Source organism: Chiloscyllium punctatum, chromosome 3 (assembly GCF_047496795.1).
Source record: "Chiloscyllium punctatum isolate Juve2018m chromosome 3, sChiPun1.3, whole genome shotgun sequence".
Lineage (NCBI taxonomy): Eukaryota > Metazoa > Chordata > Chondrichthyes > Orectolobiformes > Hemiscylliidae > Chiloscyllium > Chiloscyllium punctatum.
In genome coordinates, this window is record NC_092741.1 from 114,151,712 (window position 1) to 114,167,736 (window position 16,025).

Sequence of the window (16,025 nt, forward strand, 5' to 3'; positions counted from 1 at the left end):
ACCCTGCCAGATTGTAAAACCCATACTGAGAAAAAGTCATTTATACTTGAAAAGTGAAAATGATTCTGCAATCAATCCATGAAGAGTCCATGTGCAAAGGTGTCCCTACGCTGGGTTTGGAAGTGACCAAGGTATTAGAAATCCCATCAAATTGAATTTCCTAGAATCACTCCAATTGCCACTGATCCAAGTGAACTCCCTCGCTCTGACTGCACAGAGCCAGGGGCGAGCGCCTGCAAGATGCGCTGGCGCAGCTGCTGAGTCTGCGCAGTGCCGGCCCGGACGGCCGCCCGGCTGGCTGGCTGCTCCCCTCGCGGCGGCGCGTTCTCAGTTCCGGTTCCGCCACGGGTTGTCACGGGTTACCGGCTCTGAGCTTCTCGATCCTTGTCTGGATTCCGGAGGGGGGGGGGCAGAGGGAGGAGATGCTGGAGCGGCGTGAGTGACCGACTGGGTAAGTGAGAGTGAGGAGAGATGATCCACCCTCCTCGTGTGTGAGTGAGTGAGTGAGAATAGGAGGGTGACACTACCACCTGACCCTCCCCCCCCCTCTCCTGGAATAATTATGTCTGGGCTGACTTGACCACATCCCCCACCCTGAGTCCAGTTTGTCTCCCGCTCATGTTTATGAGAGATTGGGATCGGTGTCTTCTCCCCGTTTGTTTTTTTGGGGGGGGGGGGGGGGTGGTGCTGCCTCTGAGCGCCTACGAGGGGCATTGACCCCCCACCCACCCCTTTCAGTCGGAGAGCTGGAGAAGCCCCCAATACGCAAATACAACTTGTACGGCTGCCAAAGTTCTCCAGGGGCTGAGAACTCTCAGTTTGGTTTGTGGCTTTGAAGACCCACTGATAGACGTTTATTTTACGACGCTTGAACAGCAACGGGGCTATTGAACATTTTTTTTAAGGCTGAGGTGGATAAGCTCTTTGACTGATGAGGATGTCAAATGGTATCAGGGCCAGGCAGGAAAGTGGGGTCGAGGCCAACAACTGGATCGGCCACGATCTCACCAAATGGCAGAGTCGATTCTAAACGCCTCCTGTGTTTGATGGTTGCAGTTCTACTGTTGGTTCAGTGCATCGGCAATGATTGTGTGAAGTTTTGGTCTTATTTAAGAAAGACTGGAGACAATTCAGGAGAGGTTTACGAGCTTGATCAGTTCTGAGGAAGGGTCTCTCTGTGAAGTGGTAACTCTGTTTTCTCTCTACAGATGCTGCCAGGCTCTCTGTCTCTCCAGCACACCGTTTTTGTTTCAGATTTCCAGCATCCACTGTTGTGTTCATTACCAAATTGTCTTAGATGGAAAGATTGGATAGGGTGGGTTTCCACTGCAGTTAAGACCTGATTGAAGTATACAGAGTCTGAATACACTTGACATGGTGAATATTGTTATATTTCCTCTTCTAGGTTAGTCCAGAACCAGAGGATTGTTTTAAGTCAAATAGGAGAAAGTGAAGAGTGCAGATGCAGGAGATCAGAGTTGTGAGTGTGGTGCTGGAAGAGCACAGCAGGTCAGGCACCATCCAAGGAGCAGGAGAGTTGACGTTTTGGGCAAGAGCCCTTCATCGGGAATGAGGCTTGTGAGCCGAGGGGGCTGAAGCTAAATTTTAATTGTAGTTGAGCACAGCTTTGAGTCAGTTACAGGTTGCTTTCTGTTTGTATGGGAAGTTGAGATTGGCAGTACTTGTAAATTTACCAGCCCCTGGGCAGTAGATAGCAGTTATTTCTTTTTTTTCCAAACAATTCTAACACTAAAGTGTGGCAGGGATGTTCGATCTACCATTTCTATTTAGGTTGACACAGATCTTAGAGAAGAAGCATTTTTAATGCAATATTTGGTATTTTTGGTAACCTGTGTAAACTGGCAATCGGTTTGTGATCAGCCAAGTCTGGAAGATGATTGGATGCTGCATAGATTTTCATAGAATGCACAGCACAAAAACTGGCTGATTGATTTTAGGTCCCTTCTCTACCTGAGCCTCCTTGCACTCTTCTCCTGATAATGTTATCTGCTTAGCAAATCAGCAGACACCACTGGTGAAGGAAAGGTAAGTATGAAGGTAGAACACTAGTTAGAAAGAGTGAATGAAGGTTGAGTTGAGCAAGACAGTGGAGGTTTTTGACCAGTAGCTGACTGAAAGTTGGGTGTACTCCAGAGAGTAGAAATGAGGGTGTTAGAAACTATGAAACGGGAAGAAATGATGAGTCATTTAAGCTGCATCTTGAAGAGTGGGGAAATGGTAGGAGTGGCACCTTCTGTTTTATTTTGAGGCTTGCTTCTGTTTGGTCACAGTAATATAAATCCTGTAGTGAGATGCACATAAAAAATTCTGCTTTAGCAATTTGAAGGTCTAAATGTCATGAGCTATATTACCCAGTTAGGTAACGTTGCAGGATTTCTGTTTTGTCTACTGGGTAAGAGAAACTCTTCTTGGAGGGGTTAGAGGGTTAGCAGACTGTATTTCCACAGTAACTTCTATCATTCTGTATTTAAAACATACAACAACAAACCTTGGCATTAAATAGCACCTTTTGTGTGTAAAAAGATCCCAAGGCAGTTCACAGGAACCAGGACATAAAGGGAGAGAAGAAATGCTTTGGGGAATATAACGATTAGAATTTTAAATGTGAGCTGGAGGTAATTGTAGGTCAGTGAATACATCAGGCAGGGCACAGGGTAAAATGGGGGGCAACAGATTCTCAGATGAGATGTGAAGATCAGTTTGATTTAATTCTGACCTATTTGAAGAGTGGATGAGAACTTTGGAGGAGGCATCATCAAATGGTACGTCATGTCAGAAGGCACATAGAACTTGGAAGGGCAACAAGAGATAATATACTGAGGTCACATCGACAATTATGGAGTAAAGTCTTCATGGCTATATAAATCCAAATAATTTGGAATGTCAAACAAACTTGGCGTCTAATCTAATCCTTTGAAAAGATTGTATCACTTGTTCTTTATTTTGCAAGGGTCATTAGCATGGTGGTTTTTGTAATTGTTGAGTAGTATGATTTTTCATACATTATGTAATTGTAATGTGTCTCATACACTCAAAGCATGAAGCCCTTAACTATGTTTCCCTTTAGCAGAAAAACAGTGTACATGTAAATGAGAAGGGATTACTTGGTGGAATGCAAAACTTAACACTTTGGTGTGATTTAATATTGGCCTTATTGTAGAAAGGGTATTACATTTTCATACCACATGACTATAGACAAAACAGCCCTGAAACATGATATAGTTTCTGCAGCAACTAATTGAGCATCATGTTGCATGGGTGCAGGTTTTGTTTGGTTGTACCCTTTTTATTGTAGCATTGCATAAAATAATCCAGTCATTTATAAGTATGCCATATTTTAATAATTTTAGATGGTCTTGTACAGCTAATTTTAAAAAGGAATCCTCTAGAGCTGCTAGATAATATTAGCCTTTTCATAAAGACATAATTTACTGAGGTAACTAACGCTGAGTGCACATTGGGAGAAGAGCCAATAGTTGAAAAAAGGCGTTTTGGCATTTCAGAACTTGTCCTTTAATTATCACCCAATCTCCAGGATGAAGCTGATGCTGTTACATTAATCCAAATGTTTATTATCCATGGCGAAGATTATCAAAAAAAGACAACTTGCTTTTCATATAAATACTCTCTCATCTGATTTGACCAAATACATTGATTTTATATCGAGCGATCTCATTTCTTTTGAAACACAACAAAATGGTTGGCCATATTTGGAAAAAAATTATCTTGGTTTATTCCAGAGATGAGAAGTTTTCTTGTGCCTGGGCGGATTTCAAGAACATTTTGATCATAACCCCCATATACAAGTCTAAATCCTTAACTTAAGCAAGAAACAGGGCCCAGCAGTAAGCACTGCAGAACCCCACTATAAACAAATCTTGATCACAAAAACATTCGTCTCCATCACCTTCTGCTTGTGTCTCAGCTAATTTTAGATCTGCCATGCTACTTTGTCATGGATCCCATGGGCTGTTAATTTCTTGATTAGTCTGTCATTATCAAAAGCCTTGCTGAAGTCCATGTAGACCACATGATATGCATTGCCTTCAACAGTCCTGGTTACCTCAAAATTCAATTGAATTTGTCATATGTGACCTTATCTTAAATCCATGACTGATCCCTGATTGATCCATATCTAAGTGCAGGTAAATTTTGATTTTTCAGAATTCTGTCTAATAATCTCCCTACCAGAGGTTAGACCAACTGACCTTTAATTTCCTTTTTTAATAATGGGAACAATGTTTTAACAATCTTCTGGCACCACACCTTCAGTACTTTAACTTGAGGGCATTTGAAAATTATTGCCAGAGCCCTCGATGTCTCCTCTCTTGCCTCCCTCAACAGCATGGGGTACTTTAACCACTTTTACGGCTTCTCATCTCATTCTTGTGTGCTCTCTCTCGCTGTCTGTTAATTCCTTTTAATATGCACACTCCTGGAACCTGATATCTGCACCTGTGTCATCGTTGTCCGACAATCAACAATGGTTTCATGGTCATCAGTAAATTCTTAATTCTAAATCTTTTATATTGTATTCAAATGTGACTTCACCATTGAGGTTGTGCTTTCATCTCTCTGATTTCTGGAATACATTACATAAAGCTTTTGTTGTCTCCTTTAAGGCATTCCATAAAACCTACTGCTTCGCTTGGCGTTTTGGACACCTGTCCAAATAACTCATTATATTGCTCACTGTAAAATATGATGTTTCCATTACATGAACTGGGACAGTCTGCTGTACTAGATGCTCTGTTTAAATCTAAGTTATGGAAGTCTGCAGGCAAGGATATTGGAAGATTAGAGACACTGCTTCTGGTGGTTCGTAACCAATTAAAATTGAGAAATCAAGTGCATATTAAATGTCACACATCTTCTGCCATTGTCCCGTCTGGGCTGCATCAGTCATAATTAAGTAGCACTTACAAATGTAAATACTTAAAATTGTATTTGCTCCACTTTCCTCCTCTTCCAAGTCTGCAAAATGTCCCAAATGTCCCCATTTCCTAGGTTTGAATATTTGTTGGTTTTTTTCCCTGTCATTTTTCAAAGTATCATAGAATCCCTCTGGTGTAGAATCAGGCTATTCAGCCCATTAAGTCCATACTGATCCTCAGCAGAGTATTCCATGGCTAATCCACCTAACTGACACATCCCTGGACACTATGTGCAATTTAGCATGGACAATCCACCGAACCTGTACATCTTTGGACTGTTGGAGGAAACTAGAGTACCTGGAGGAAACACGCACACACAGGAAGAATGTGCAGAGTCCACACAGGCAGTTGCCCGAGGCAGTCCATATCATCCGTACCACTCATCCCTTTTTTCTCTTGATCCCACTTACACTTATGACAAAGGATTACATTACTGCAGATGTTGGAATCTGAACTGAAAACAACAAATATTGGAGATCGCACTGGGTCAAGCAGCATCCATGGGGACAGAGCAAATTAATGTTTCGAGTCTAGATGACTCTTCAGCTCACTGTCTCTCAATAGATGTTGCCTGACCGGCTGTGATCTCCAGCATTTGTTGGCACTTAGGACGATCTGGATGCCTTCCTCATTTTATGCTACTTAACATTGTGCACTTTGCTCTTTTTAATTACTTTGATCCTCTATTTTAAAGTTATCATTACCTTTCTGAAAAATAACTTGTAAAAATGTGCTCCATCTCCCCATGATGGATCCACAACATAGGTCATTTTCATTGTAGCAATGAGGAGCTACACAGCAATATGAAGATAATGACCTTGCCTCAGCATTCAGGAGATGGTTTGGAACTCTTTTTTTTATTATTCATTTGGCCATGCAAGTAGATCGGCTGGTAAAGAAGGCACAAGGCATTCTTGCCTTTATTAGTCGGGGAATGGAGTGCAAGAGTCAGAATGTCATGTTGCAGCTTTATAAGAATTTGATTAGGCCACACTTAGTATTGTATTCAATTCTGGTCATAACATTACGAGATGATTGTGGAGGCTTTGGATAGGGTGCAGAAGAGGTTTATCACGATGCTGCCTGGATTAGAGTATGAGCTATAAGGAGAGGGTAGAAAAACTCAGATTTATTTTTTCCATAGCAGCAGAAACTGAGGGGCGACTCGATAAAAGTCTATAAAATTATGAGATGCGTAGATAGGGTTAACAGTCAGAATTTTTTTCCTAGAGTTAAAATGTCCAAAATTAAGAGTGGGGGGGGGCATGCATTAAAAGTGAGCGGGGGAACGTTCAAAGGAGATGTGAAGGGCAAGTGTTTTTGACAGTAGTAGAAGCCTGGGACCTGCTGCCAGAGGTGGTGGTGGAGGCAGGTACGATAGGGGCATTTAACGGACTTTTGATAAGCACATGAATATACAAGGAATGGCGATAATGGACCAAGGTCAGGTTGAATTATTAGTTTAATTTGACATCACATTCAGCACAATATTGTGGGCTGGAGGACCTGTTCCTGTGCCATATTGGTGTGTTTGTTTATGGATTGTAATTGCCGCTGGTAAATTCAGCATTTGTTTTGTCCATCTCTAAATATCCTTTAGATGATGGTTACAGTTCCCAGTTTGTGGTGTGTTTGCTTCTTCCACATTTTTACTTGGTATGAGGATGAACGATTCTCAATTTTAATGGTGTACTTTAATTCAAAATGTCATAGGAATTCTGCTAATGTAAATGAAGTATATCATTGACCCATTTGTGTGGGAATTCACTTTTTAAAGATTTTTGGGCTAATTGATTCTGACACTGACATTCTTTTGTTGAACAGAAAGTTCTGTATTTAATAACAGTGAGGCTATCTGTGCTCTCTGCTACTATAGAATAAATCAGACAACAACTTACAGAACAGAAAGTGACAAAGTGTTATCCTGGATGGCTTTAATTTCAACTTGACTTTCACCAACCCTGTGCAACATTTCCTTGTTCAGTCCCATCCTCTATCATTCTAGCCAAAACTTGATTTAGTGGTCAATAGGAATTGCATTCCATTGTGCTATGGTGACTTGGACAGTCTACGACAGGTACCTCAAAGCTGGTGGCAGTACCACCACTGACACCTTTGCAAGGTCCTCCAAATTCATTGACCAAAAAATGATCCAAAAATTGCATCCTCTCCCAACCCAACATTGAAACTCCAACTTTTCAAAGCCAGCTTTGCTTAAACTTGGTTGTAACAAAAGACCCCCAAGAGGGCAACAGAGATGTTTTAGGAATGTCCTCAAAGCAACCATGAAGAGGTCAAGCATCCCACTAATTCCCTGAAACCCCTTTGTGTCAAACTAAAATGGGAGATTTCGACACAAACATACAGGAGCAGAGTCAGGTTCAGAAAGGGTGCATAAACTTCCCAACATCTCACCTATCAACCTTTCAAGCACCATTTGCCCTGCATGTTGCAGGGGATGTTGATTGCTCATTGAACTTATCAGTAACCTTAACCCATTGAAATGAGGAAGTAAGTCATCCTCGATCCCAAGGGACTGCTGAAGAAGATTGGTTGTGCCAGCCAAAATTTATGATTGTAAACATACTTGTGTTCCTGTACAAAGGTTTAATTATGTTTGCAATGACCATATTCTTCACCATATATTAAATGATTATCTCTCTTTGTTCTGTTCTATAGTTGTAGCTGCATATTGAGTGTTTTGCTTGTGACATTTGGCAACAGATATCCAGAAGGAAGAGCTGTTAAATAGGCAACTAATGCAATAATGTAACAAATTACCAAATAATCAAGCCTTTAATTAAAACTTTGTCATACATCAGAAACATTGGATTCTAAGTATCAAATTGACAGTTGCCACGTGCTGTTTGAACCTACCTGCATAATTGAGCCATAAGGCTAGGCAAGTTCCAGGACTCTGCTGACGAAGTAAAATCATGGTTACATGGAAAGAGAATGCACAGGGGAGTGGGGTGAAAGTTTTTAGTAATTCAGGGGGTGTGTGTGTCACTCACAAAGCCAATGTGTGTTGTCAATCCATGATTATGATGAGATGTAGGAGCAGAAGGAGGCTATTTGGCACATTTGATCTATTTAGCCTTCCAGTGAGATATTGACTGATCCAATAATGTTCAACTAAACTTTCCTGCCTTTTTCTCCATAACCCTTGATTCCAACACTGATTTTAAAATCTGTCTACCTAAGTGTTGAATATACAGCATCTACAGTTCTCTTTGGTAAAGAATTCCTCACATTCGCAATCCTTTGAGAGAAGTTCCTCCTCATTTCTGTCCTAAACATGCAGACCTTTATTCTGTGATTGTGCCCTCTGGTCCTAGATACTCACAAGGAGAAACAACTTCTCTGGATCCACCCTGTCAAAGCCGCTAAGAATCTTTTATGTTTCAATAAGGCTGCCTCTTATTCCTTCAAACACCACTGAGTACAGATGCAACTTAATCAACATTTCCTCATGAAGTCTCTCCATACCTGTGATCAACATAGTGAACTTTCTCCAATGCTGGTACATCTTTAGTTTGCTGAAGGAACTAAACTGTTTACAGTATGCTAGGTTAACTCTAACTCATGCCTTCTATAGTTCTAGCAAGTCTTTCCTACTTTTAGACTCCATTCCTATTGAAATGAAGGCCAACATTCCATTTGCTTTCTCTATTATCTGATGAACGTAGATGTTAGCTTTTTGTGATTCAGACACAAGGACTTAGAAATCCCTGTGCTATAGTTTCATCTTTTCAAGTATTCACTTTTCTTCTGAAGTGCATAACCTCACGCTCCTGCATTATATTCCTTCTACTAAGTTTTTGCCCACTCACCACCTGTTTATATCCCTGTCATTCCTATCATTTGCCTTCCCACCTATTATTATGTCATCCACAAACTTGGCTACAGTACGTTCACTTCTCATGAGTCGTTATTAATTATCAACAGTAATGAACTCAGTGCTAATTCCTGTGGCACTCCACTTGTCACAGGTAGATATCTTGAAAATGCTCCAGTTATCCTAATACTCTGTCATCTATCCATGACAGCTAAACCTCTATCCGTGCTAATACACTACCTCCAATACCAATGGGCTCTTATCTTATTAAATAGTCTAATGTACAGTACTTTTAGCAAATGAATGCTGAAAATCCAAACATATTACATCCATTGCTTCCCCTTTATCCATCCTACTTGTTACTTTAAAGAATCCTATTAAATCTGTAAGGCATGATTTTCTTGATCTTATTATGTATTTCTAAATGCTTTAATAACATCCGTTAGAATTGACTCTAACATTTTCCCAACAACAGCCATGAAACTAACTAGCCTGCAATAATGTTTCTTGATTCCTCCCCTTTTTATAAATAAAGATGTTATATTGGCAGTGTTCCAGTCTCTGGGACCTTTCCCAAATATAAGGATTCTTGAAAGATTATAACCAGTGTCTCTGCAACTGATTCCTTTTAATCTGCAAGGATGCAACCCATTGGGCCCAGGGGATTTATCATCCTTTAACCCCATTAGTATCCTTCATTTTTTTTTCTGTAATGATAGTTATTGCCTATTTCATTACCTTCTTGATTTGTGAGACTATATCGTAACAAAGGAAGGTTTTCAGCAGTGGGAACAGATGAGGGGAGAAGTACAACCACCTTTACTTTTGCTGGATACCCTGAAAGGAAGAACTGGCATCTGTCCATAAGCTCCACCAACGTGGGTGTCATTGGTTGATGTTCAACTGTGCACTTGATATTTATTCAGTTTCTAACCTTATTGGGCAGAGAATGTTTTCAAAAAAAAGTGTAATCATTGTTTCTGTTGATTTATGATTTTGAGCAATTAGGCAGTTACTTGTTTAACTTTTTTGTCTTAAAATAGATATGTGAAACTCAGAATTGCTCTTTGCTGGTTTTGTTGTCACAATACTGTATTTTAAAGGTAATGCCTGCAGTACATCAAAGCAAAATGGCAAAAATCAACCAGTGCACAACTAGGCCATTTGATGCATGCCAGTTTACAATTTGCACAACACCCCTCCAACTGTTTTCATCTAATCAAATCAGCATCTCTTTCTACTTATTTCCTGTATTAATTCAGCTTTACCTTTCTCTTCTTTTAGCCTTCTCTCTATTTGGCGACAGGTCCATTGAGTTACTAACAAAATAATTGTCAGTGCTCTGCTAGAATAAATGTTCTAGATCTTGAAATTGACTCCAGGAGGTGCTGACTGTGGTCGGGTATTGCCAGGAGACAGACATAAAGGCAGCACTGATAATCCTGACTGCTCCTGAGCAACTAATAACTTGTTCCAAAACAAAAGTTTCTGAAGAGCCACTTGGCAACTCTATTTTGAGCCAGGTCATGATGCATTGGTTATGGAAGGCTGTGTTAAATTTTTCATGTGTGTAATGCAGTGTCATTCAGTTTCATTTCAGGTGGACAGTATATTATTTTTGTCAAAAGCTTGCAGTTGTAACCGACTAAAACAAGTTTATGGAGATAATAAACATAAAACATGTAAGATCAAGTAACTCTCTGTCTCTGTCTCTGTCTCTGTTCCAGGTTCATGAACTAGAGTTCTAAATATAGGTGATTTGCCAAAGGAAAATATTGATCAACTGTTAGAACACCATGCTGGAAGAGGATATTGAAGTAGCTATCAAGGTGGTAGTTGTTGGCAATGGAGCTGTTGGTAAATCGAGCATGATTCAGCGGTACTGCAAGGGTATTTTCACCAAGGACTACAAGAAAACTATTGGAGTGGATTTCTTGGAAAGACAAATTCAGTGAGTGAAGATTCTGCTATATTGTAATACATTTTAGGTGTGATTTGTCATTCCAGTGTCACTCCAGATATTTGTGGAGGAGGAGTTTGGCAGTAGAATCATGGGAAAGAAAAATCAATATTAGCAATTAATAAAATGCAGATTGAAAGACATGCGGGATTAAATGCGCCATTCCATGTCAGCAATGGGTACCAGTGGGAAAACACGTGCTGTGGCCATTCACTTTAATCCAGTTCATCATTGCTATAATTGATTTACCTTGATTTATTGGAATTTTAAAGCAGAGAGGGATGCCTGTAGACTATCCCCCTCTTTCCCATAGCCTTGTAGCTTGTTCCACTTGAGGCAGATATTTAGTTCCTTTTTGAGCATCATTACTGAAACTTAGGCATAGCATTACATTCCTGACCATCACAACTCAGTGAAAAAGGTTTCCCCCTTTTCTCTAGCTCTTTTACCCATTACCTTGAGCATTCTGTCAGTGGTGCGACTGGTTAAGGTAGCGAACAGCTGGGGAATTAGAGAGTTGCTTTGTTTCTAAGTTAACTGGCTTAGGCACCCCTGTGTTCGGAAAGGGGAAGATGTCCAAGTTCCTGCAGACTAATGAGCCATTTGGCCCTGTTGCTGGGTGTGGACACAATCCGGTGAGAGCAAGATAGTGAATAAAAGCACAATATTACAGATGATGGAAATCTGAAACAGACACAGAAAATGCTGAAGAAACAAGAGACTGACAGCATTTGTGGAAAGGGAAACCATAAACATTTCAAGTACACTATGACTTTTCAGAGCAAGACCTCGTGTGGACTTGGTTCCCCAATTAAATAATCTGCCAACACTTACCTATTGAGACTGAGACACGGCATTCAGTGTAGCCCAGATAATTGAGGATGAACCATGACTATAGAACAACATGCTGCAGGATCAGGTGGATGCTTTTGGTACAGAAGGGAAAAGGGGGGGAAAAAAAATCTTTGGAAAGAATAGAATAATATTTCAGGACAGATGTGATGTTGGGAAATTGGGGGGGGGACAAAATCACTCTAGAAAACGTACAAAACTTTAAATACCCAGAAAAACCACAGCAGTTTCTGAAAGTTGGTGTCAGTCAGTAGTTTTGCTTCCCTTTGAATCTTCAATTTAAAGTCATACTTAAAGGATGACTTCCTTCCTCTTGCCTGAGCAACTGATGTGTTATTATTTCAGCAAATCTATTCTTTGTTTCTGATGGATGTTGGGCCCCAGTATAGAAATGGCAACATTGTGATAGGCAGTTAACACTGTTCTTCCAGGAAATGAGGGGAACGCCTTTCTCAAGGAAGGATGGATGTGAATATCGCAGTGTTTTAGAAGAAGGGACACTGATTTGCTTGGTGCTAAAATGATTTATTAGATCAGAGGGGCACTTTACAAGTGCGCACAGCTAGTGATATAACTGACTTAGAAATCCATTGATTTGCTGAAGATAACAATACTAAAATATCATCTGTCTCAGCATTGATATACAGTACAATGCTTTCTGAACATATAAATGTATGAAACACTACAACTTCCAATAAATTCATATATTGACTTATTTTAAAAATTACTTTTTTCATAATCATTAGAATAGTCAAAAGTGCTTCTCATTATTTAAAATATTTTCAAAACTATTGTGTGGGGAAAATTGGTCAACAGTTTGTACGCAGCAAGATCCCATCACATTGAATGAAATTATTGACTAGGTTTTTTTGGTTTAGTTTAAAGGAAAAACTGTGACCTCGGGCTTTGAAGAACTCATTTGCATTGTGAGCAGTGCCTTTGCAGAATTTTTAAACTTGACTTGAGCCTTGGTTTGTTTAATACCTGATCTGAAAGGCAGGTTCTCTGACAGTACAGCACTACATCAACCTAGATGAGGTGTGTGAGGTCTGCGGTGTGACTTCAACCTACAGTCTACAAAGTCATGTTTGTAACTGAACTTAATTGATGAGTAGTGAAGTGTTTAGTTAGCAATGATAGTGTTACAAGTTTCAAAATGTTACATTGTAGGTGGAAGTTTCTCACCTGAATTGTTGGAGAGAAAGTTGAAGGATTGTTCACTTGGGTTACATTTATACATCTGCCAGCAGTTGGCAGAGTTTATTTTTACCTACCCTCTGAGCAAAAGAACAATTTGCACAGAGATCTTTAGAAGCGATGCAATAAAATGGTTGACGTGAGCAAATTGCATTTCACAAACAACCCTATAATAAAGCATCAGCTACTAATTAAATAGAAATGTTCCACTTGCTGGTAATTACTCTAAGTGTGATTTAAGCATGAGTTCTTTATGTATTATCTTTTGCAAGCAGCCACTATAATATTGAAACAAATGATAGGCAGTTGCAAAATACCAGTCTCTGTGATAACTGTTCTGGTTGATGCTGAACAGCTGTGGTTTAGCTCTAAACTTGGTAAGTGTAGTAAGCTGTCTGTAATTAAGCACAATAAATGCTGGATTAAATGTACCGTACAGTACAAATTGAGTTTCCAAGGCACATGATTTGATCTGAAATTTTGCATTTACCTTTCAGAGTTAATGATGAAGACGTCAGATTAATGTTGTGGGATACAGCAGGGCAAGAGGAGTTTGATGCTATTACAAAAGCCTACTATAGAGGTAATCTAGTGAATCTCTGCTAGTTTGTCTTCTGATTTAGATATTCAAACCTGTTACAGAATCCTGGGTGAAACTAAATGTTTTCTGATTTAACCTAAATGGAAGATTCAAAAGGGCATTCTATAAATATGCAATGTGAAATTGCACATTGCACATCTTTAATACAGACAGATTAACAATATATCATTCTGATCATGAAGACTAATAATTAATCTGTTGCACACTAACTACTGCGCAGATTCACTAATACGTGCCAAAAAACACTAAAAGCCAGAAAAATAGCAAACAAATAACCAATCATTTCGATATCTGAACATTGCTTCTTAGGCTAACCTCGGCAAATGGGTGTTTTAATTCCACTATCTTGCATTCCCAGCAATCAAAGGAATGACACTTAGTTGGCCTTTTGCTATAGTCTCATGACATTTTCAGCACTGATATATGCTAAGTAAACCCCATTTCTGAGCTGAGATTAACAACCATTACACCATGGTCAAGAAAGATTTGCCAGAAAAGTTATTTGGTGACTCTCTTCTATATTTTACGGGCGGCACAGTGGCACAGTTGTTAACACTGCTGCCTCACAGCGCCAGAGACCCGGGTTCAATTCCCGCCTCAGGCAACTGTCTGTGTGGAGTTTGCACATTCTCCCATGCTAAATTGCCTGTAGTGTTAAGTGAAGGGATACATGTAGGGGAATGGGTCTGGGTGGGTTGCTCTTCGGAGGGTCGGTGTGGACTTGTTGGGCCGAACAGCCTGTTTCCACACTGTAAGTAATCTAATCATATCACTGTTTCGAGGATTTCTTGAAGATAAATGGAACAGGTTGTGTATTTTTCACTAACATAGTTCTTATTCTGGTTTTAAGTGGTTTTTGTACTGAAATATGCCAGTGCATAACAATAATGTTATGTATCGCAGTGGCTATAATAAAACAAAAGAACTGCAGATGCTAAAGATGTGAAATAGCCAAACTGTTGAAAAAACTCAGCTGGTCTGCCAGAATCAAGGAAAGCGGCATTAATGTTTCAAGTCCAGTGAAGGTCTGAAGAAGGGTCACTGGATTCATAATGTTAACTGAGCTGGTCTGGCATATCTGTGGAGAGAAAAGAGCTTCTCCAGCAATTTTTGTTTGTTAAAATGTTCAGAAGGAAAGTGATAGTTGCTATTTTAATTCAGAAATTTTTGTGCCTTATCACAGGTGCTCAGGCGTGTGTGCTGGTGTTCTCCACTACAGACAGAGATTCCTATGAGGCTATACCAAGCTGGAAAGAGAAGGTTGAAGCTGAAGTTGGAGACATCCCTACAGTCCTGGTACAGAACAAAATAGACCTCCTGGACGAAACTGTACTTAAAAAGTATGTCTAAAATAGATTTATTGAACTTCGGTTGACTGATTTGCTTGTATAGATATATTTTAGACTCCTCAATAACTAAAGAACTTAAAGTTGTGTTTATGTAGCACTTTTAACATAAAATGACCAAAGCCACTTCTCAAGATTTGGCACTGACCTTACCCAGAGTGGTTTTAATGAACCTCTTAAAAGATGAAAGTGTGATGGAGAGGTTGAGGGAGGGAATTATAGATCCCAGGTGCAAGATAGCTTATAGGTGCAGGTATTGGTGCTGGAATTGAAGAAAATTTTCAAAATGCCAGCATTGGAGGAAATCCATGAGAGCATTTCTGCAGAGATGGGAACTTGAGACTAGCAGTTTTGGAAGGTGAAGGGGAAAATAAAATTAAGCTGAATTGCAGGTTATGATGAAATGTGTCATTTACACCTAGACACAGAGAATTCTGCTCGCTCATAGAATGTTTTTCGTCTATCATGTGGGATTCCTACTTTGAAGGGAGACAATGATAAGTGATAATGTCACAAGACTTACAAGCTAGGCTAATGCTCTAGGGACATGGGTTCCAGTCTCACCATGACCAATGATGCATGAACCTATCATTATAATGTAAAAACTAATCTGGTTCAACTAATTCCTTCAGGGGAAAGAAATTTACCATCCTTACATGATTGGTCTGCATATACCTCCAGACCCACTGTACTAAAAGCCATTCAGTTCAAGGGTAATCAGCAATGTGCAACAAATGCTGGCCTTGCCCACATCCAATGGGAAAAAATGATTTGGCTTTCAACTGCTTCAGTTAAAAGTTTAAATGCAGTTTTTAAACAGTCCCTTCTTAAAACTTTACTGATCCAGGTACAGAGGTTGAAATTCAAGTCCAAAACAAATAAGGAACAGGAGCTGGCTTTTCAGCCTCAAGTCTACTCTGCCATTTTGTGATACCATGGTTGATCTGATTATAACTTCTAATCCATATTCCTGCCTAAGCCTGATAACCTTTTATCCTTGCTTATCATGAATTTATACCTCTGCCTTACAAATATTCAAAGACTCAATCAAACTCAGACAAATTTGCATGCAATTTTAAAACTGGGAAGATTATAATAGTTGGTGATGAGAGTCTTGATCCTGATTTATGAATTGTTTTCGTTATGGGGGAATTTTAGATCAGCGAACAGTGGAAAGTGCTGTTTTAAGCCATCTGGCGAACACAGCAGAAAAGAAATTTCATTTGGCTTTTGTGACAGGTTTCACTGAACAGAATTCCATTCTCATGTTTGCTCA

The 16,025-nt window shown here is 39.7% G+C and overlaps 1 protein-coding gene across 1 annotated transcript in view; it reads left to right on the plus strand.

Moving 5' to 3' along the window:
- Window positions 1-281: 281 nt before the first annotated feature.
- Window positions 282-16,025, plus strand: part of rab23 (RAB23, member RAS oncogene family) — a 30,140-nt gene continuing 14,396 nt past the window's right edge. Inside the window, exons 1-4 of the mRNA XM_072558400.1 lie at window positions 282-451; window positions 10,521-10,744; window positions 13,300-13,385; window positions 14,587-14,743. Coding sequence (XP_072414501.1) covers window positions 10,590-10,744; window positions 13,300-13,385; window positions 14,587-14,743 — 398 coding nt within the window. The 5' untranslated portion in view covers window positions 282-451; window positions 10,521-10,589. The remainder of the gene's footprint in view (window positions 452-10,520; window positions 10,745-13,299; window positions 13,386-14,586; window positions 14,744-16,025) is intronic.